Source organism: Nerophis ophidion, linkage group LG22, assembly GCF_033978795.1.
Source record: "Nerophis ophidion isolate RoL-2023_Sa linkage group LG22, RoL_Noph_v1.0, whole genome shotgun sequence".
Classification (NCBI taxonomy): Eukaryota; Metazoa; Chordata; class Actinopteri; order Syngnathiformes; family Syngnathidae; genus Nerophis; species Nerophis ophidion.
Window position 1 is genome coordinate 43,028,695 of NC_084632.1, and position 22,915 is coordinate 43,051,609.

Here is a 22,915-nt window from a genome sequence, read left to right on the forward strand (position 1 = left end):
TTCTCACCAGTTATTAGTGATAGTCGCCAACTTGCACAGTAGAAACTAAGAATGCACGAGTACAGGCTGCCATCTTCTCGCCAGTTATTAGTGATAGTTGCCAACTTGCACAGTAGCAACTAATACGAGTACTCATGCACCAGTACAGGCTGCCATCTTCTCGCCAGTTATTAGTGATAGTCACCAACTTGCACAGGAGAAACTAATAATGCACGAGTACAGACTGCCATCTTCTCGCCAGTTATTAATGATAGTTGCCAACTTGCACAGTAGAAACTAATAATGCACGAGTACAGGCTGCCATCTTCTCGCCAGTTATTAGTGATAGTTGCCAACTTGCACAGTAGAAACTAATACGAGTACTCATGCACCAGTACAGGCTGCCATCTTCTCGCCAGTTATTAGTGATAGTCGCCAACTTGCAAAGTAGAAACTAATAATGCACGAGTACAGGCTAACATCTTCTCGCCAGTTATTAGTGATAGTTGCCAACTTGCACAGTAAAAACAAATAATGCACGAGTACAGGCTGCCATCTTCTCGCCAGTTATTAGTGATAGTTGCCAACTTGCACAGTAGAAACTAATACGAGTACTCATGCACCAGTACATGCTGCCATCTTCTCGCCAGTAATTAGTGATAGTTGCCAACTTGCACAGTAGAAACTAATAATGCACGAGTACAAAATGCCATCTTCTCGCCAGTTATTAGTGATAGTTGCCAACTTGCACAGTAGAAACTAGTACGAGTACTCATGCACGAGTACAGGCTGCCATCTTCTCGCCAGTTATTAGTGATGGTTGCCAACTTGCACAGTAAAAAACAAATAATGCACGAGTACAGGCTGCCATCTTCCCGCCAGTTATTAGTGATAGTTGCCAACTTGCACAGTAGAAACTAATACGAGTACTCATGCACGGGTACAGGCTGCCATCATCCCACCACTTATTAGTGATAGTTGCCAACTTGCACAGTAGAAACTAATACGAGTACTCATGCACGAGTACAGGCTGCCATCTTCTCGCCAGTTATTAGTGATAGTTGCCAACTTGCACAGTAGAAACTAGTACGAGTACTCATGCACGAGTACAGGCTGCCATCTTCTCACCAGTTATAAATGATAGTTGCCAACTTGCACAGTAGAAACTAGTACGAGTACTCATGCACGAGTACAGGCTGCCATCTTCTCACCAGTTATAAATGATAGTTGCCAACTTGCACAGTAGAAACTAATACAAGTACTCATGCACGAGTACAGGCTGCCATCTTCCCACCACTTATTAGTGATAGTTGCCAACTTGCACAGTAGAAACTAGTAAGAGTACTCATGCACGAGTACAGGCTGCCATCTTCTCGCCAGTTATTAGTGATAGTCGCCAACTTGCACAGTAGAAACTAATAATGCATGAGTACAGGCTGCCATCTTCTCGCCAGTTATTAGTGATAGTTGCCGACTTGCACAGTAGAAACTAATAATGCACGAGTACAGGCTGCCATCTTCTCGCCAGTTATTAGTGATAGTTGCCAACTTGCACAGTAGAAACTAATAATGCACGAGTACAGGCTGCCATCTTCTCGCCAGTTATTAGTGATAGTTGCCAACTTGCACAGTAGAAACTAATACGAGTACTCATGCACGAGTACAGGCTGCCATCTTCTCACCAGTTATTAGTGATAGTTGCCAACTTGCACAGTAGAAACTAATACAAGTACTCATGCACGAGTACAGGCTGCCATCTTCTCACCAGTTATTAGTGATAGTTGCCATCTTCCACAGTAGAAACTAATACAAGTACTCATGCACGAGTACAGGCTGCCATCTTCTCGCCAGTTACTAACTATCATTGGTCCTGTTTTCAATGTGAGATTAATATTTAGTCCTCTTTTTAACATGAGATTATTTTTAGTCCTCTTTTTCTACGTGAGATTACTTTTAGTCCTCTTTTCAACGTAAGATTAACATTTAGTCCTCTTTTCAACGTGAGATTATTTTTAGTCCTGTTTTCATTGTGAGATTAATATTTAGTCCTTTTCAATGTGAGATTAATATTTAGTCCTCTTTTCAACGTGAGATTATTTTTAGTCCACTTTTCAATTTGAGATGAATATTTAGTCCTCTTCCCACCATGAGACGTCTAATTAAGGATTCACTTCCCCTCCCCAGGTCTGCGATGCTTGGCGGTGCGGTGCGACCCTGGAACGCATCGGAGCGCCAGAGCTGGGACGATCACAACGCGAGCGCGGCGGAGGACGGCCGGCAGGGCGAGGGCGAGGGCGAGCGTCACTACGCCGCCATGTTGTACTCGCTGCTCATCCTGGCCATGGTGTCGGGCAACGTGCTGGTGTGCCTGGCCGTGCTGAGGGAGCGCTCCCTGCAGACCACCACCAACTACCTGGTGGTCAGCCTGGCCGTGGCCGACCTGCTGGTGGCCTCGCTGGTCATGCCCTGGGCCGTCTACCTGGAGGTGAGCGCCGCTCGACCACCTCTGCCCTGTATTCAATAGGAAGACTTTGCCGTTTCGTTTAGGACCCAAATAAATGTCCACTCAGGCTTTTTTGTTCCTGGATAAAGTGGTGAGGAACGCTCCCGGCAGGACGAGACAGAGCGGATCCCAGAGGGTTAGTCCACTCCAGGTTTATGTGGAATAAGATGCCGCCTGAAAGTCAGCACGATGCGACATTTGTCCCTCCGTGCACACCGTTCTAACAATAATAATAATCATTACTATTATCGTTAATATGATTATCTAACAATAATAATCATTATGACTGTCATCATTGTTATTAATATTATCCAACCATAACAATCATTATTATAATCATCATTGTTATTAATATTATCCAACAATAATAATCATTATTACTGTCATCATTGCTATTAATATTATCTAACAATAAAAAAATGTAATATTGTCATCATTGTTATTAATATTATCTAACAATAATAATCCTTATGACTGTCATCATTGTTATTAATATTATCCAACAATAATAATCATAATTATTGTTATCATTGTTATTAATATTATCTAATAATAATAATCCTTATGACTGTCATCATTGTTATTAATATTATCCAACAATAATAATCATTATTATTGTCATCATTGTTATTAATATTATCTAACAATAATAATCATTATTATTATCATTGTTATTAATATTATCTAACAATAATAATCATTATTATTATCATTGTTATTAATATGATCCAACAATAATAATCATTATTATTGTCATCATTGTTATTAATATGATCTAACAATAATAATCATTATTGTGTCATCATTATTATTAATATTAACTAACAGTAATAACCATTATTATAATCATTGATATTAATATGATCTAACAATAATAATCATTATTATAATCATCATTGTTATTAATATTATCCAACAATAATATTCATTATTATTGTCATCATTGTTATTAATATTATCTAACAATAATAATCATTATTATTGCCATCATTGTTATTAATGTTATCTAACAATAATAATCATTATTATTATCATTGTTATTAATATGATCCAACAATAATAATCATTATTATTGTCATCATTATTATTGATATTATCTAACAATAATAATCATTATTATTATCATTGTTATTAATATGATCCAACAATAATAATCATTATTATTGTCATCATTATTATTGATATTATCTAACAATAATAATCATTATTATTATCATTGTTATTAATATGATCCAAAAATAATAATCATTATTATAATCATCATTGTAATTAATATTATCCAACAGTAATAATCATTATTTAGGATTTAATAGGTTTTAATATTAATCTCACGTTGAAAAGAGGACTAGAAATAACCTCACATTGAAAAGAGGACTAAATATTATTTTCACGTTGAAAAGAGAACTAAATAGTATTCTCAAATTGAAAAGAGAACTAATAATGAATCTCATGTTGGGAAGAGGACTAAATAGTATTCTCAAATTGAAAAGAGAACTAATAATGAATCTCATGTTGGGAAGAGGACTAAATATTATTCTCACGTTGAAAAAACAACTAATAATCTCATGGTGGAAAGAGGACTAAATAATAATTTTACGTTGAAAAGAGGACTAAAAGTAATCTCATGTTGAAATTGACTAAATATTATCCTCATGTTGAAAAGAGGACTAAGAGTAATCTCATGCTGAGAAGAGGACTAAATATTATTCTCATGTTGAAGAGGACTAAAAATGATCTTATGTAAAAAAAAGGACTAAATATTAATCTGACGTAAAAAGAGGACTAAAATTAACCTCATGTTAAAACGAGGACTAAATATTAATCTCAAATTGAAAAGAGTAATACAAATAATCTCATGTTGAAAAGAGGACTAAATATTAATCTCACATTGAAAACAGGACTAAAAATAATCTCACGTTGAAAAGAAAACTAAAAATAATCTCACATCAAAAATGACTAAATATTAATCTCACAATGAAAAGAAGACTAGATATTAATCTCACGTAGAAAAGAGGACTAAAAATAATCTCATACTAAAAAGAGGACTAAATATTAATCTGACGTAAAAAAGAGGACTAAAATAATCTCATGTTAAAAAAAGGATTAAATATTAATCTGACATTGAAAACGGGAATAAAAATAATCTCACGTTGAAAAGAGGACTAAATGTTAATGTCATGTTGAAAATAAGACTAAATATTAGTTTTACGTTGAAAAAAGGACTAAAAGTAATCTCACGTAGAAAAGAGAACGAAAAATAATCTCACTTTGAAAAGAAGATTAAGTATCAATCTCACGTTGAAGAGGACTAAAATTAATCTCATGTAGAAAAAAGGACTAAAAATAATCTCACGTTGAAAAGAGGACTCCACTGAATCTCACGTTGAAAAGAGGACTAATTATTAATATCATGTTGAAAAAATTTTGACTCATTATTAATTTCACTTTGAAAAAAGGACTAAAAAGTAATCCCACCTTAAAGAGGACTAATTATTGAATTTGCGTTGTAAAGAAGACCAAAAATAATCTCACGTTGAAAAGAGGACTAAATGTTAATGTCATGTTGAAAATAAGACTAGATATTAGTTTTACGTTGAAAAAAGGACTAAAAGCAATCTCACGTAGAAAAGAGAACGAAAAATAATCTCACTTTGAAAAGAAGATTAAATATCAATCTCACGTTGAAGAGGACTAAAAATAATCTCACGTTGAAAAGAGGACTAAAAATAATCTCCCGTTGAAAAGAGGACTAAATGTTAATGTCATGTTGAAAATAAGACTAGATATTAGTTTTACGTTGAAAAAAGGACTAAAAGTAATCTCACGTAGAAAAGAGAACGAAAAATAATCTCACTTTGAAAAGAAGATTAAATATCAATCTCACGTTTAAGAGGACTAAAAATAATCTCACGTTGAAAAAAGGACTAAAAATAATCTCACTTTAAAGAGGACTAATTATTGAATTTGCGTTGTAAAGAAGACCAAAAATAATCTCACGATGAAAAGAGAACTAATAATTAATGTCATGTTGAAAAGAGGACTATTTATTAATATCATGTTGAAAAAAATAGACTCATTATTAATTTCACTTTAAATAAAGGACTAAAAGTAATCCCACCTTAAAGAGGACTAATTATTTAAATTGCGTTGAAAAGAGGACTAAAAACAATCTCACGTTGAAAAGAGAACTAATAATGAATGCCATGTTTGAAAGAGGACTAAATATTAATCTCACATTGAATGATGTAAAATATGCTGTGACCTTGTTTTGGGATGTGAGTCCAGAGCCTGTAATGTACGACATGTACCTGAACGCATCGCCCGGCAGCAGAGAATGTTCCTTTTTTTACACAAATACTCGGAATAGACTGATGTGGGCTCTATATATATATATATATATATATATATATATATATATATATATATATAATGAGTCACATGTTCCAGGATGTAATTAGCACACCCACAGGAGCAGAGTAGTGCAAACATGATCAGTCAGGAATGTAAACTCCATCCCAGGAATTTTTGGTCAGCTTCTGCTCCTGAAATGTTGGACTGTCCCTTTAAGGACGCCACAACAGCCTCGTCGGAGTCAGGAGGTCAGGATGAAAAACAGCTGCTATTTCCACCTTGTCAATTATATGTGTGTGTGTGTGTGTGTGTGTGTGTTCTTGTATTTCTACCCTTCTTGAGACATGAAGAAGGAAAAGTAGCATCCATATGAGGAGGTGTGAACAAGTAATGACATAAATCAGGGGTGTCCAAACTTTTTCCACTGAAGGCCGCACACTAAAAAATCAAAGCAAGTTGGGGCCAATTTGATATTTTTTATTTTAAAAACGAATACAATATATGTATGGAAATATATATTTAAGCCTCCACTCAGGCTTGGTCAAAAAAATATAAAAAATGTGTCATTATTCAGTATTATTATTAGTAACCCTTAAATCTCTAGATCAACATTAGGACTATCTGTCAATATAACATTAAAAAAAAAAGATGTATGCTCTTTTTGTCAAAGAAAACCATATTTTTTAATAGAAAAACTAAATATTTTCACCAAATGACATTTTTAAGTGGAATATTTCAGATTATATAATAATTGTAGCATTAAAAAGGTCAATAAGTCATAACAACATTGATTTTAATTCATTATTATTTTTGGAGCAATGGCACTTAAAAAAAAAAATCACACTAAAATTATTGGGGATCCAAAAAGGTCCTAATAATCATTTGTTTACTTTTAACACAATAATCTCGAGATCTACTTCAGATCTATCCGTCAATTATAAGTTTTATTGTTGTTTGTTTTTTTTGTTTTTTTAAACAAAAACGTGTGGCAAACACAAAATATGCAATATTTTACACAAAAAATATCCCAAAGTGGAACATTTAATTTGTCATAATTGGAGCCTTGAATAGGTCAATAATTCATAAAGACATTGATTTTGATTCATTATTTTTTAAAGAAAGAAATAGCCTGCATGGCAGCTTTGTGTTGTTAGAGTCAACATTGCAACGTTTTCTTGTAAAATTTTGCCTGTCTGCTCTTTTATACGACTGTTTATGTTTTGTATTTTTTTAATGGTATTTTTAGAATGTACCCCTGGGCCGTTAAAAAATTCCCTGCGGGCCGCAAAAGGCCCCCGGGCCGCACTTTGGACATCCTGACATAAATGATGGTCCCAAAATGTAAAACCATTGCATGTACTAGAGAATGTCTCAACTGCACCCCTGCTGGTGACATCCATCAAAATGAGGATTGTCCCAAAAAGGAAGGATTTTTCTAATTGACTTTGTGTCGGTTTCTAGTCAACATATGAAAAAACAAGTGTGTAAAAATTTGAAGTGCTCCCCCTCTGGCCAACATATGAAATAACAAGTGTGTGTAGGAAATTGAAACATGTCTTCTTCGGCCAAAATTATTTTAAATATCTAATGAATATTAAATCGAGACATACTGTAATAACTTGAAGTAAATAATGAAGATTAAAAAGCCATTACAAACAACGACCCAAAAAATAATAATAAATAAATGTGTCTTTGTCTCACAATGTGTCTTTTTTTCTAATGAAATTGGGAACAATTTCTCATTTTCTTTCTGTTATTGTAATATTGCAATATTTCCTCATAAAAGTATTACTTTTTTATTGCAAAATGTTGATATCTGTCATAAAATTCTGACTTTTATGACAATATCGCCAATTGTGTTTGTTGTTCTCGTAAAACAGTGACATTTTTTGGAGTAAAATGATGACTTTTGTCACAATTTTGCCAAGTAAAATTCCGATTATTATTATTATAATTTTGCCAAAATTTGAAAGTTTTCTTATAAAATCGCGACTTTTGTCCAGTAAAATTACGACTCTTTACATGAAATTGACAACATTTTAAGTTTTTCTTGTAAACTTGCGACTTTTATTGAGTACATTTTCAACTTTTATCATAACATTGCACACATTTTCAGATTTTCTTGTAAAATTTTGACTTGTTTTGAGTAAAATTACTACTTTTATAGTAAAAATGCCAAAAAAAAGTAAGTTTTTCTTGTGTAATTGTGACCTTTTTCTTGTGAAATTCCTACTCATTTTTCACAAGCTTTTTTATATATGCATAGTATGTATATATCATTCATGTTGTAAATACACTTCAAACTAATACAAGAATGTTTGTGTGTGTGTGTGTGTGTGTGTGTGTGTGTGTGTGTGTGTGTGTGTGTGTGTGTGTGTGTGTGTGTGTGTGTGTGTGTGCGTGCGCTTTTTATGGTGTCTATTTGCTGGTTGAAGTGTTAACAATGAAGGTGTGTGGCCAGGTGTGACATATGTTACATCATCACATGTGCGACATATGTTACATCATCACATGTGTGACATTTGTTACGTCATCACGTGTGACATATGTTACGTCATCACATGTGTGGCATATGTTACATCATCACACGTGTGACATGTTACATCATCATGTGTGACATATGTTACATCATCACATGTGTGACATATGTTACATCATCACATGTGTGGCATTTGTTACATCATCACATGTGCGACATATGTTACATCATCACATGTGTGGCATTTGTTACATCATCACATGTGTGACATATGTTACATCATCACACGTGTGACATATGTTACATCATCATGTGTGACATGTGTTACATCATCATATGTGTGGCATTTGTTACATCATCACATGTGTGACATGTTACATCATCACATGTGTGACATATGTTACATCATCACATGTGTGACATATGTTACATCATCACGTGTGACATATGTTACATCATCACATGTGTGGCATTTGTTACATCATCACACGTGTGACATGTTACATCATCACATGTGTGACATGTGTTACATCATCACATGTGTGGCATTTGTTACATCATCACATGTGTGACATATGTTACATCATTACATGTGTGACATGTTACATCATCACATGTGTGACATGTGTTACATCATCACGTGTGGCATTTGTTACATCATCACATGTGTGACATATGTTACATCATCACGTGTGACATGTGTAACATCATCATATGTGTGGCATTTGTTACATCATCACATGTGTGACATGTTACATCATCACATGTGTGGCATTTGTTACAACATCACATGTGTGACATGTTACATCATCACATGTGTGACATATGTTACATCATCACATGTGTGACATATGTTACATCATCACATGTGTGACATATGTTACATCATCAATGACATATGTCACAGTGTTGTGTCTCATGCAGACAATTGTGTTACTTCATTTCAAAAGTCACATTTTGAATTGCAAAATGTGTACAAGGTTATACTATATATTATTATTACTATGCCATACCATATTATTATTATTGATATCACTATTGTGTTATATTATTATCGTTATGTTATATTATATTATTATTATGTTACATTATATGATTATGTTACAGTATATTTATATTATTATTATTTTTATTATTATATTATTATGTTGTATTACATATTATTAATATTGTTATATACTATTATTATTATATTATTATTAATTTTGTTATTGTTATGTTGTATTTTATTATTACTATTTTGATATATTATATTATTTTTATTATGTTATATTATATCATTATTATTATGTCATTATCATTATGTTGCATTATATTATTAATATTATGTTATATTATTAGTATTATGTTATATTATATTATTATTGCGTTATTATCTAACATTATTATAATTATGTGATATTATTATATTATGTTATATTATTGTTGTTATTATTATGTTATGTTATATTATTGTAATGGTATATTATTATTATTATTTTATTATCTTGTATTATTATTTTTGTTGTATTATGTATTACTATTTATTAACATTATGGTATTTATTATTATTATTATTGATGTTATTATTATCATTATGGTATATTTTATAATTATTGTTTTATTATTATTATTATCATATTATTATTATGTTGTATTACATTATTATTGTGTTGTATTATATATTATTATTAGTAGTAGTAATATTATGTTGTATTATGTTATCATTATTGTTATGTTGTATTTTATTATTATTATTATCATTTGAATTTTTATATTGTATTATATTATTATCATTATTATGTTATATCATCATTACTATTAATAATATTATATTATGTTGTATTATTATGTTATCATCATTATGTTATATTGTATTATTATTATTATGTTATGTTACATAATTATTATTATTATGTTATATTATATATAATTATGTTTATGTATCATTAAATTATTGTTAAATTATATATTATTAATATTAGTATGTTATGTTAAATATGTTTTATTATTAGTATGTTATATTATATCATTGATTTTATCTTATCTTATGATGTATTATCATTATTGTAACAGTAAGTTTTACTACATATTATTATACATTGTATTATTATTATTTTATGATGTGACATTATACTATTATTATTATTATGTTGTATTATTACTATAAAGCAGAAAATGACTTGAGAGGTGTCACTTTCAATAATTGTGCTGTGGTGGAAGTAAAAAAAAAACTGTAAAGTTGAGGCCAGGTGTGTTACCTGTGCAGGTGGTGGGCGGAGCCTGGCTTTTTAGCCGCCTGTGCTGTGACATCTTCGTCACGCTGGATGTGATGATGTGCACCGCCAGCATCCTCAACCTGTGCGCCATCAGCATCGACAGGTGAGTGCGCTCGCCGTCGCCATGGCAACGGCCGAACAAAGGTCAGCCCTGAGTCTGATTTCCAGGTGCGTGTGTGTGTGTGTGCGTGTGCGTGTGTGTGTGTGTGTGTGCGTGCGTGTGTGTGCGTGTGTGTGTGCGTGTGTGTGTGCGTGCAGGTACACGGCGGTGGTGATGCCCGTGTTGTACAACACCACGCATGGTTCGCGTACCCGAGTGTTGGCGATGATCGCCACCGTGTGGGTCCTGGCCTTTGCCGTGTCCTGCCCCCTGCTGTTTGGTTTCAACACTACAGGTCGGAAGGATTCAATAGAACAGAATAGATCTACATTGAAATTGCAAGTAAACTTTTGTATTGTTATTGTTATCGGAAGATCGCAGCCGTATCGTTATGTTGATGTGTCTTCAACTCCCCTCGGATGTCTTTCAAGCTAACTGTGTGGTTTACGACATCATCACACGTGTAAGACCGAGGACGTACTACGTTTGCATCATCCAATCACAATCAAGGATTGAAACTTGCAACAGCCCATCACTGATTGGTCATAAGCTTTTAGAGGCCATCATTTATTGGTCATACTTTTTGAACTTAGCTACATTTAATGGAGAATAACTAGTAGCTTAGCTACATTTAATGGAGAGTAACTTGTAACTTAGCTACATTAATGGAGGATAACTTTTAATTTAGCTCCATTTAATGGGGACTAACTAGTTGCTTAGATACATGAAATGGATGGTAACTTGTAACTTTGTTACATTTATTAGGGAGTAACGTGTAGCTTAGCTACAATTAATGGAGAGTAATTTGTAACTTAGCTAAATGTATTGGAGAGTACAATTAATGGAGAGTAGCTTAGATACATAAAATGGAGAGTAACTTGTAACTTAACTACATTTAATGGAGAATAACTAGTAACTTAGCTACATTTAATGGAGAGTAACTTGTAACTTAGCTACATTTAATGGAGGGTAACATTTAACTTAGCTCCATTTAATAGAGAGTAACTAGTAGCTTATACACATTTAAAGGAGAGTAACTTGTAGCTAAGTTACATAAAATGGAGAGTAACTTGTAACTTAGTTACATTTAAAGGAGAGTAACTTGTAACTTAGCTACATTTATTGGAGAGTAACTAGTAACTTAGATACATAAAACGGAGAGTAACTTGTAGCTTAGCTACATTTAATGGAGAGAAACTAGTAGCTTAGTTACATACAATGGAGAGTACCTTGTAACTTAGCTACAATTAATGGAGAGTAACTGGTAGCTTCATTACATAAAATGGAGAGTAACTTGTAGCTTAGTTACATAAAATGGAGAGTAACTTGTAGCTTAGCTACATTTAATGGAGAGTAACTAGTATTTTAGTTACATATAATGCAGAGTAACTTGTAATTTAGTTACATTTATTGGAGAGTAACTAGTAACTTAGATACATAAAACAGAGAGTAACTTGTAGCTTAGCTACATTTAATGGAGAGAAACTAGTAGCTTAGTTACATATAATGGAGAGTACCTTGTAACTTAGCCACATTTAATGGAGAGTAACTTGTAACTTAGCTACAATTAATGGAGAGTAACTAGAAGCTTTATTACATCAAATGGAGAGTAACTTGTAGCCTAGCTACATTTAATGGATCTTATCTAGTAGCTTAGTTACATCCAAAACCAGTAAATTATGTCACGTTGTGTAAATGCTAAATAAAAAGAGAATAAGATGATTTGTAAATCCTTTCCGACTTATATTCAATTGAATAGACATTGTGGACTCGTCAGACCACAGAAGACTTTTCCACCTTGCATCAGTCCATCTTAGATGATCTCAGCCCAGCAAAGCGTTTCTGGGTGTTGTTGATAAATGGCTTTGGATTTGCATAAGAGAGTTTTCCATTTCTTGGAAGCTGCTTTTAAAGCCAATCACGGCAGACTCGTTATAGACACATGACAATCAAGTGTTTGTTCTTTTGTCTCCATGGCGACCACCGATGTGCAGACGACCCCAGGGTCTGCGCCATCTCCAACCCCGACTTCGTCATCTACTCGTCCGTGGTGTCCTTTTACCTTCCCTTTGTGGTCACGCTGCTGGTCTACCTGCGCATTTACGTCTTCCTCCGGACCAGGAGGAAGAGGATCACCTTCTCGCAGTCCGGATCCGCCAAAGTACCGCCCACATCCACGCCCCCCTCCATGGTCAGTCTACTGTCTTCTACTCTATTCTGTTCTAGGTCTATTCAACTCTATTCGGGTCCTGACTGTTCTAGGTCTACTCTGGTCTACTCTATTTCACGCTGTTCGAGATCTACTCTCGCTCTACTTACTATGGCCTAGGTCTACTCTAGGTCTACTCTATTCAACTCTGGTCTAGCTCTATTGTAGGTCTACGCCATTCTCTTTTGTATAGTCTACTCTACTCTGCACTGTTGTAGGTCTACTCTTTGCTCTTTTTTTAAGGTTTACTTTACTCAGCACTGTTCTAGGTCTACTCTCTGCTCTTTTTTTAAGGTTTACTTTACTCAGCACTGTTCTAGGTCTACTCTGCACTGCCTATGTATACCCTATTTATTTTGTGCTAGGTCTACTGTACTGTGCACTGTTCTAGAACTACCCTATTCTCGTTTTTTAGGTTTACCCTACTCTGCACTGTTCTAGAACTACTCTACTCTAGTTGTTATAGGTCTACTCTAATTTACTGTATTTTGCTCTAGGGCTACTCTATGCTGCACTATTCTAAGTCTAGTCTGCACTGCCTAGGTCTACCCTATGTATTTTGTCCTAGGTCTACTCTACTGCGCACTGTTCTAGGTCTACCCTATTCTCGTCTTTTAGGTCAACTCTGCGCTGATCTAGGTCTACTCTACACTATTTTTCTCTAGGTCTAGTCTATGCTCCACTGTTCTAGGACTACTCTACTCTATTTTGTTCTAGGTCTACTCTACTTTACTGTATTTTTCGCTAGGGCTAATCTACTCTGCACTGTTCTAGGTCTACTCTGCACTGCCTAGGTCTACTCTATCTATGTTGTTCTTGGTCTACTCTACTGTGCACTATTGTAGGTCTACCCTATTCTCTTTTTTTTAGGTCTACTCTACTATGCACTGTTCTAGCACTACACTATTTTGCCCTAGGTCTACTCTACTCCACACTGTTCTAGAACTGCTCTACTCTATTCGTTCTAGGGCTACTCAACTTTACTGTATTTTGCTCTAGGACTACTCTACTCTGCACTGTTCTAGGTCTACTCTGCACTGCCTAGGTCTCCCCTATGTATTTTGTTCTAGGTCTACTCTACTGTGCACTGTTCTAGGTTTACACCTTTTTACTTTTTTTAGGTGTAGTCTACTATGCCTTGGTCTAGGTCTACTCTACACTGTTTTGCCCAAAGTCTACTCTACTCTACTCCACACTGTTCTGGGACTACCCTACTCTGTTTGTTCTAGGTCTACTCTACTTTACTGTATTTTGCGCTAGGGCTACTCTACTCTGCACTGTTCTAGGTCTACTCTGCACTGCCTAGGTCTACCCTATCTATTTTGTCCTAGGTCTACTCTACTGTGCACTGTTGTAGGTCTACCGTATTCTCTTTTTTTTAGGTCTACTCTACTATGCACTGTTCTAGGTCTACACTATTTTGCCCTAGGTCTACTCTACTCCACACTGTTCTGGGACTACCCTACTCTGTTTGTTCTAGGTCTACTCTACTTTACTGTATTTTGCGCTAGGGCTACTCTACTCTGCACTGTTCTAGGTCTACTCTGCACTGCCTGTCTACCCTAACTATTTTGTGCTAGGTTTACTCTACTGTGCCCTGCAATGAGGTGGCGGCTTGTCCAGGGTGTACACCGCCTTCCGCACGATTGTAGCTGAGATAGGCACCAGCGCCCCCCGCGACCCCAATGGGAGTAAGCGGTAGAAAATGGATGGATGGATGGGTTTCCTCTACTGTGCACTGTCCTAGGTCTACCCTATTCCCCTTTTTTTTTAGGTCTATTCTATCCTGGGCTGTTCTAGGTCTACTCTACACTATTTTCCTCTAGGTCTACTCTACTCCACACTGTTCTAGGACTATGTATATGTATATATGTGTGTGTATAGGTATGTATGTATATATGTATATTTATGCATGTTTATATGTACTGTATGTGTGTGTATATATATATATATACATATACATATATATACACATACATATACTGCATGTATATGTATGTATATATGTATGAACAACTATGAATATGAATGACGTCAGAAGATGATTGGATAAGAAGTGACTATTAATAATAATAATAATAATATTCATATGAATGATGTGTGTTGTGTAACAGGAGACATGTCTTCAAGAGGAGACGGCCAAAACCAAACAAGATTTGTCTCCTATCAAGATTAAAGTGGTAATATGTACATCATTTTTACTGTAAACAATGCAACAATGTACATGAGTAATCAATAGTAATAATGGTGATCAATAATGTCATCTGTCCGTCAGGACAGTGACAATGTACATTATTAAAAATAATGTAGATAAATAATGTCATGTCGGAGACAAAAACAATGTACATTATTAATTAATAATGATAATAATATAAATAAATAATTTCATCTGTCTGTCAGGACAGTAACAATGTACATTATTAATTATTAATAATAATGTAGATAAATAATGTCACGTGTATGTCAGTACAGTAACCATGTACATTAATAATCCATCCATTTCCTACCGCTTATTCCCTTTTTGGGGTCGCGGGGGGGTACTGGCGCCTATCTGAGCTACAATCAGGCGGAAGGCGGGGCACACCCTGGACAAGTCGCCACCTCATCGCAGATGTACATTAATAATTACTACTACATACTATGACTTCATCATACAGCACATACTACTATATATTACTTCTATACACCACTACTACATCTTACAGTATGTACTACTACATACTACTACTATTATTACTACTTCTACCAACTTATACTACATATTACTACTACATCTTACAGTACGTATTACTATTAACTACTACTACATACTATGACTTCATCTTACAGCACATACTACTATATATTACTTCTATACACCACTACTACATCTTACAGTATGTACTACTACATACTACTACTATTATTACTACTTCTACCAACTTATACTACATATTACTACTACATCTTACAGTATATACTACTATCTATTTACTACTACTACATACTATGACTTCATCTTACAGCACATACTACTATATACTACCACTATATACCACTACTACATCTTACAGTATGTACTACTATATACTACTACTATTATTACTACTTCTACCAACTAATACTACATATTACTACTACATCTTACAGTATATACTACTATCTATTTACTACTACTACATACTATGACTTCATCTTACGGCACATACTATTATATATTACTTCTATACACCACTACTACATCTTACAGTATGTACTACTATATACTACTACTATTATTACTACTTCTACCAACTAATACTACATATTACTACTACATCTTACAGTATATACTACTATCTATTTACTACTACTACATACTATGACTTCATCTTACGGCACATACTATTATATATTACTTCTATACACCACTACTACATCTTACAGTATGTACTACTATATACTACTACTATTATTACTACTTCTACAAACTTATACTACATATTACTACTACATCTTACAGTACATATTACTATTAACTACTACTACATACTATGACTTCATCTTACAGCACATACTACTATATTCGACCACTATATACCACTACTACATCTTACAGTATGTACTACTATATACTACTACTACTACCAACTAATACTACTTATTACTACTTCATCTTACAGTACATAATACTATATTCTAACACTACTACATTCTACTATTACATCTTATAGTACATACTTCTATATTCTACTACTACTACATACTACTACTAAAAACATCTTACAGTACATATTACTATTACATACCACTATTACATATTACAATACATACTACTATATAGTACTGCTACTTACTACTACTACTACATACTACTACTTCATCTTACAGTACGCACTACTATATTCGATTACTACTATATCTTACAGTATATATTACTATATATTACTACTACATACTACTACTACATCTTAAAGGATATACTACGATATATTACTACTACATAATACTATTACATCTTACAGGATATACTACAATATATTACTACTACATACTACTACTACATCTGACAGGATATACTACAATATATTACTACTACATACTACTACTGCATCTTACAGTACATACTACTATATATTACTACTACTTCCTCTTACTGCACTTACTATATGCTACTTCTACATACCACTACTACATCTTACAGTACGTACAACTATATACTACTACTACATCTTACTGTACATACTACTATGTACTACTACTACTACATCTTACAGTACGTACAACTATATACTACTACTACATCTTACTGTACATACTGCTATGTACTACTACTACTACTACATCTTACAGTACGTACTGCTATATACTACAACTGCATCTCACAGTAGATACTACTATATACTACTACTGCATCTCACAATACATACTACTATATACTACTACTACATCTCACAATACATATTACTATATACTACAACTACATCTTACGGTACATACTACTATATACTACAACTACATCTTACGGTACATACTAGTATATACTACAACTGCATCTTACAGTACATATTACTATTGAGTACTACTACTACAGTACATACCTAGATACTACTACATACTACTACTACATCTTACAGTACATACTACTGTATATTACTAATACTTCATCTTACTGCACATACTACTATGTACTACTTTTACATACCACTACTACATCTTTAAGTACGTACTGCTATGTACTACTACTACACACTACTACTTCATCTTACAGTACATACTACTATGTACTAATACTACTACATCTTATGGTACATACCTACTTACGACCACAATATACTCCTACTACATCTGACAGTACATACCTACATACTACTACTATATACTACATACTACTATTACATCTCACAGTACATACCTATATACTATATACATTATACTACTACATCTTACCTACCTAGTATATTTTACTTCTATACATCATATTTTACTACGACATTTACATACCTATATACCGCTACTGTATACTAAATACTATTACTACGTCAAACATCTGTATACTAGTACTTATCATACATACATACATGCATACTTCTACTATATATATATACTACTACTACTAGTATGTACTAGTACATAGTAGAACATCCCACATTTGCGCATACTACAAGTATATACTAAGTACTCGCATCACATACGGTAGTTGGTATACAGTAATGATGAATATGCTAGTAATTCAAGTAATACTCTTGTTTCCAGCAGTGCGTGGAGTCTTTAGCCCCGCCCAAGTCCCGCCTTCTCTCAGGCTGTCTGTGCTTCAAGCGGCCAAAGACGAGACCCGTGGAGAAGTCGACGCCGCTCCCGATGACCACGCAGAACTACTGCAGCGCCACCCACGCTTCCTGCCGCCGCACCGAGCCCGACCCGGACCAGGAGCCAGGACACCAAATGGCGGCGGAGGCGGCCGAGGTGAGGCAAAAGGGGCGGGGTCAGGCGGTCAGGACGAGCTGCGAGGTCATGGACATCTCCAACGCCAGCACGCTCACGACTCTGGGCGGAGCCAACATCAGCAGCAGCAGGTTCAGGAGCATGCACGCGCGGGAGAAGAAGGCCACGCAGATGCTGGCCATCGTGCTCTGTGAGTACTGTTGTCACGGTAACCACTTATACATCCTGCTCTGTGAGTACTGTTGTCACGGTAACCACTTATACATCCTGCTCTGTGAGTACTGTTGTCACGGTAACCACTCATCCATCCTGCTCTGTGAGTACTGTTGTCACGGTAACCACTCATCCATCCTGCTCTGTGAGTACTGTTGTCACGGTAACCACTTATACATCCTGCTCTGTGAGTATCGTTGTCACGGTAACCACTTATACATCCTGCTCTGTGAGTACTGTTGTCACGGTAACTACTTATCCATCCTAGTATGTGAGTATTGTTGTCACGGTAACCACTTATCCATCCTGCTCTGTGAGTATTGTTGTCACGGTAACCACTTATCCATCCTGCTCTGTGAGTATTGTTGTCACGGTAACCACTTATCCATCCTGCTCTGAGTACTGTTGTCATGGTAACCACTTATCCATACTGCTCTGTGAGTACTGTTGTCACGGTAACCAGTTATCCATCCTGCTCCTTGAGTATTGTTGTCACGGTAACCACTTATCCATCCTAGTATGTGAGTATTGTTGTCACGGTAACCAGTTATCCATCCTGCTCCTTGAGTATTGTTGTCACGGTAACCACTTATCCATCCTAGTATGTGAGTACTGTTGTCACGGTAACCACTTATCCATCCTAGTATGTGAGTATTGTTGTCACGGTAACCACTTATCCATCCTGCTCTGTGAGTACTGTTGTCACGGTAACCACTTATCCATCCTGCTCTGTGAGTACTGTTGTCACGGTAACCACTTATCCATCCTGGTCTGTGAGTATCGTTGTCACGGTAACCACTTATCCATCGTGCTCAGTGAGTATTGTTGTCATGGTAACCAACCATCGTGCACTGTGATTTAATGATAATAATGTCGATGAATATGTAGTTTGTATGTCAGGAAAGCAACAATGTACATAAAAAATTATTAGTAATAATTTAGACTTAGATTGGTCGTATTTAGTCTTCATTAGGTCTGATATTTGTCTGATATCTGCCTTTATTAGGTCTGATATGTGTCTTTATTAGGTCTGATATGTGTCTTTATTAGGTCTGATTTTTGTTGTTATTAGGTCTGATATTTGTCTTCATTAGGTCTGATATTTGTCTTTATTAGGTCTGATATTTGTCTTTATTAGGTCTGATATTTGTCTTTATTAGGTCTGATATTTGTCTTTATTAGGTCTGATATTTGTCTTCATTAGGTCTGATATTTGTCTTTATTAGGTCTGATATTTGTCTTTATTAGGTCTGATATTTGTCTTTATTAGGTCTGATATTTGTCTTTATTAGGTCTGATATTTGTCTTCATTAGGTCTGATATGTGTCTTTATTAGGTCTGATATTTGTCTTTATTAGGTCTGATATTTGTCTTTATTAGGTCTGATATTTGTCTCTATTATGTCTGATATGTGTCTTTATTAGGTCTGATATTTGTCTTTATTAGGTCTGATATTTGTCTTTATTAGGTCTGATATTTGTCTTTATTAGGTCTGATATTTGTCTTTATTATGTCTATGTGTCTTTATTAGGTCTGATATTTGTCTTTATTTTGTCTGATATGTGTCTTTATTAGGTCTGATATTTGTCTTTATTAGGTCTGATGTTTGTCTTTATTAGGTCTGATATGTGTCTTTATTATGTCTGATATGTGTCTTTATTAGGTCTGATATTTGTCTTTATTAGGTCTGATGTTTGTCTTTATTAGGTCTGATATGTGTCTTTATTATGTCTGATATGTGTCTTTATTAGGTCTGATATTTGTCTTTATTATGTCTGATATGTGTCTTTATTATGTCTGATATGTGTCTTTATTAGGTCTGATATTTGTCTTTATTATGTCTGATATGTGTCTTTATTATGTCTGATATGTGTCTTTATTAGGTCTGATATGTGTCTTTATTATGTCTGATATGTGTCTTTATTAGGTCTGATATTTGTCTTTCTTAGGCGTGTTTCTCATCTGCTGGCTGCCCTTCTTCGTCACACACATCCTCAACACGCACTGCAGGTCATGTGACGTGTCACCTGGACTCTACAGCGCCTTCACCTGGCTGGGATACGTCAACAGCGCCCTCAACCCCATCATCTACACCACCTTCAACGTGGAGTTCAGACGCGCCTTCATCAAGATCCTCAGATGCTGACACATGAACACCTGGACACTCTTTACCTTATATATGATCTCACATGCTCTCTTACATGTTAACTTACATGTGATCTTACATGTTAACTTACATGTTATATTAGAAACGCTAAAGACAAAAGTGGCGTGCTTTGCAGAATGCAGACTTTCTTACCTCCGCCAAAGAGGTTCTGTTTTAATGTGAAACTTTGCTTTTTCACAAGACCGTGACACACCTTGTGGACTAGATACACTCCTGTACTTGGTATCATTACAGTGGATGTCAGGTGTAGATCCAGCCATAGCATTTGTTTACATTCAGCAGTGCTAGCTTGTTGTTAGCTATAGTATCCTCCTATGGTGTGTAGTGACGCATGTTTAGCTATTCCTCGTCCTCCAGTGATCATTTTACTTGTAAGAAACTTAATTTATTTGTCGCCAAGAAGGCCAGAATTAGTGATTTAGAAGTAGCTAAAACACTGCCGACTGCGTATGGATGTTAGCTGCTAACGGCGTTTTAGTGTTGGAGCTTCACCTTCATCGTCAGGTTTTGAGTGCCGGTACTAGACTGGCCTGCCTGTAGTCCAGACCTGTTTCCCATTGAAAATGTGTCGCATTATGAAACTGAAAATAGCACAACGGAGACCCCGGACTGTTAAACAACTTAAGCTGTACATCAAGCAAGAATGGGAAATAATTCCACTTCAAAAATGTGTCTCCTCAGTTCCTAAACCTTTACTTGGTGTTATTAAAAGGAAAGGCCATGTAACACACTGGTAAAAATGCCTTTTTTGCAATGTGTTGCTGCCATTACATTCTATGTTCATGACTATTTGCAAAGGAAAAAAAGGTTGTTTCTCAGTTGCAACGTTAAATATCTTGTCTTTGTCGCCTATTTAAGTGAATATAAGTTGAAAACCATTTGCAAATCATTGTATTCTCTTTTTATTTAGTATTTACACAACGTGACAACTTCACTGCTCTTGGGTTTTCTACACACACACACACATATATATATATATATATATATATATATATATATATATATATATATATATATATATATATATATATATATATATATACAGTCCAAGTTCTCCCACTTAAAATGATGACAGAGGTCTGTCATTTTCATCATGGAGGACAACATGGAGGACAACATGGAGAACAATGTGAAGGACAACATGGAGGACAAGGTGGACGACAAGGTGGAGGATAATGTGGATGACAACATGGAGGACAAGATGGCTGACAATGTATGAGGACAACACAAACGACTACGTGGAGGACAACGTGGAGGATAACCTGGCTGACAATGTTGAGGACAACACGGACGACAACGTGGAGGACAGCATGGAGGACAAGGTGGAGGACAACATGGAGGACAATGTGGAGGACAACATGGGGGACAACATGGAGGACAACATGGAAGACAACATGGAGGACAACATGAAGGACAACATGGAGGACAAAGTGGAGGACAAGGTGGAGGACAACTTGGAGAACAACGTGGAGGAAATATTGGAGGACAACATGGAGAACAACGTGGAGGACATATTGGAGGACAACATGGAGGACAAGGGGGAGGACAACATGGAGGACAACATGGAGAACAATGTGAAGGACAACATGGAGGACAAGGTGGACGACAAGGTGGAGGATAATGTGGATGACAACATGGAGGACAAGATGGCTGACAATGTATGAGGACAACACAAACGACTACGTGGAGGACAACGTGGAGGATAACCTGGCTGACAATGTTGAGGACAACACGGACGACAACGTGGAGGACAGCATGGAGGACAAGGTGGAGGACAACATGGAGGACAATGTGGAGGACAACATGGGGGACAACATGGAGGACAACATGGAAGACAACATGGAGGACAACATGAAGGACAACATGGAGGACAAAGTGGAGGACAAGGTGGAGGACAACTTGGAGAACAACGTGGAGGAAATATTGGAGGACAACATGGAGAACAACGTGGAGGACATATTGGAGGACAACATGGAGGACAAGGGGGAGGACAACATGGAGGACAAGTTGGAGGACAACATGGAGAACAATGTGGAGGACAACATGGAGGACAAGGGGGAGGACAACATGGAGGACAAGGTGGAGGACAACATGGAGAACAATGTGGAGGACAACATGGAGGACAAGGGGGAGGACAACATGGAGGACAAGGTGGAGGACAACATGGAGAACAATGTGGAGGACATAGTGGAGGACAACATGGAGAACAACGTGGGGGACAACGTGGAGGACAAGGTGGAGGACAACATGGAG

The 22,915-nt window shown here is 35.6% G+C and overlaps 1 protein-coding gene across 2 annotated transcripts in view; it reads left to right on the plus strand.

Moving 5' to 3' along the window:
- Positions 1–21,610, plus strand: part of drd3 (dopamine receptor D3) — a 23,885-nt gene extending 2,275 nt beyond the window's left edge. The window contains exons 2-8 of one of the 2 annotated variants that reach the window (XM_061883900.1): positions 2,164–2,464; positions 10,561–10,673; positions 10,829–10,965; positions 12,665–12,861; positions 14,994–15,059; positions 18,094–18,472; positions 20,445–21,610. In XM_061883900.1, coding sequence (XP_061739884.1) covers positions 2,171–2,464; positions 10,561–10,673; positions 10,829–10,965; positions 12,665–12,861; positions 14,994–15,059; positions 18,094–18,472; positions 20,445–20,641 — 1,383 coding nt within the window. In that variant the 5' untranslated portion in view covers positions 2,164–2,170 and the 3' untranslated portion in view covers positions 20,642–21,610. The remainder of the gene's footprint in view (positions 1–2,163; positions 2,465–10,560; positions 10,674–10,828; positions 10,966–12,664; positions 12,862–14,993; positions 15,060–18,093; positions 18,473–20,444) is intronic. The other variant, XM_061883901.1, reaches the window with a different exon arrangement.
- The last annotated feature ends 1,305 nt before the right edge of the window (positions 21,611–22,915 follow it).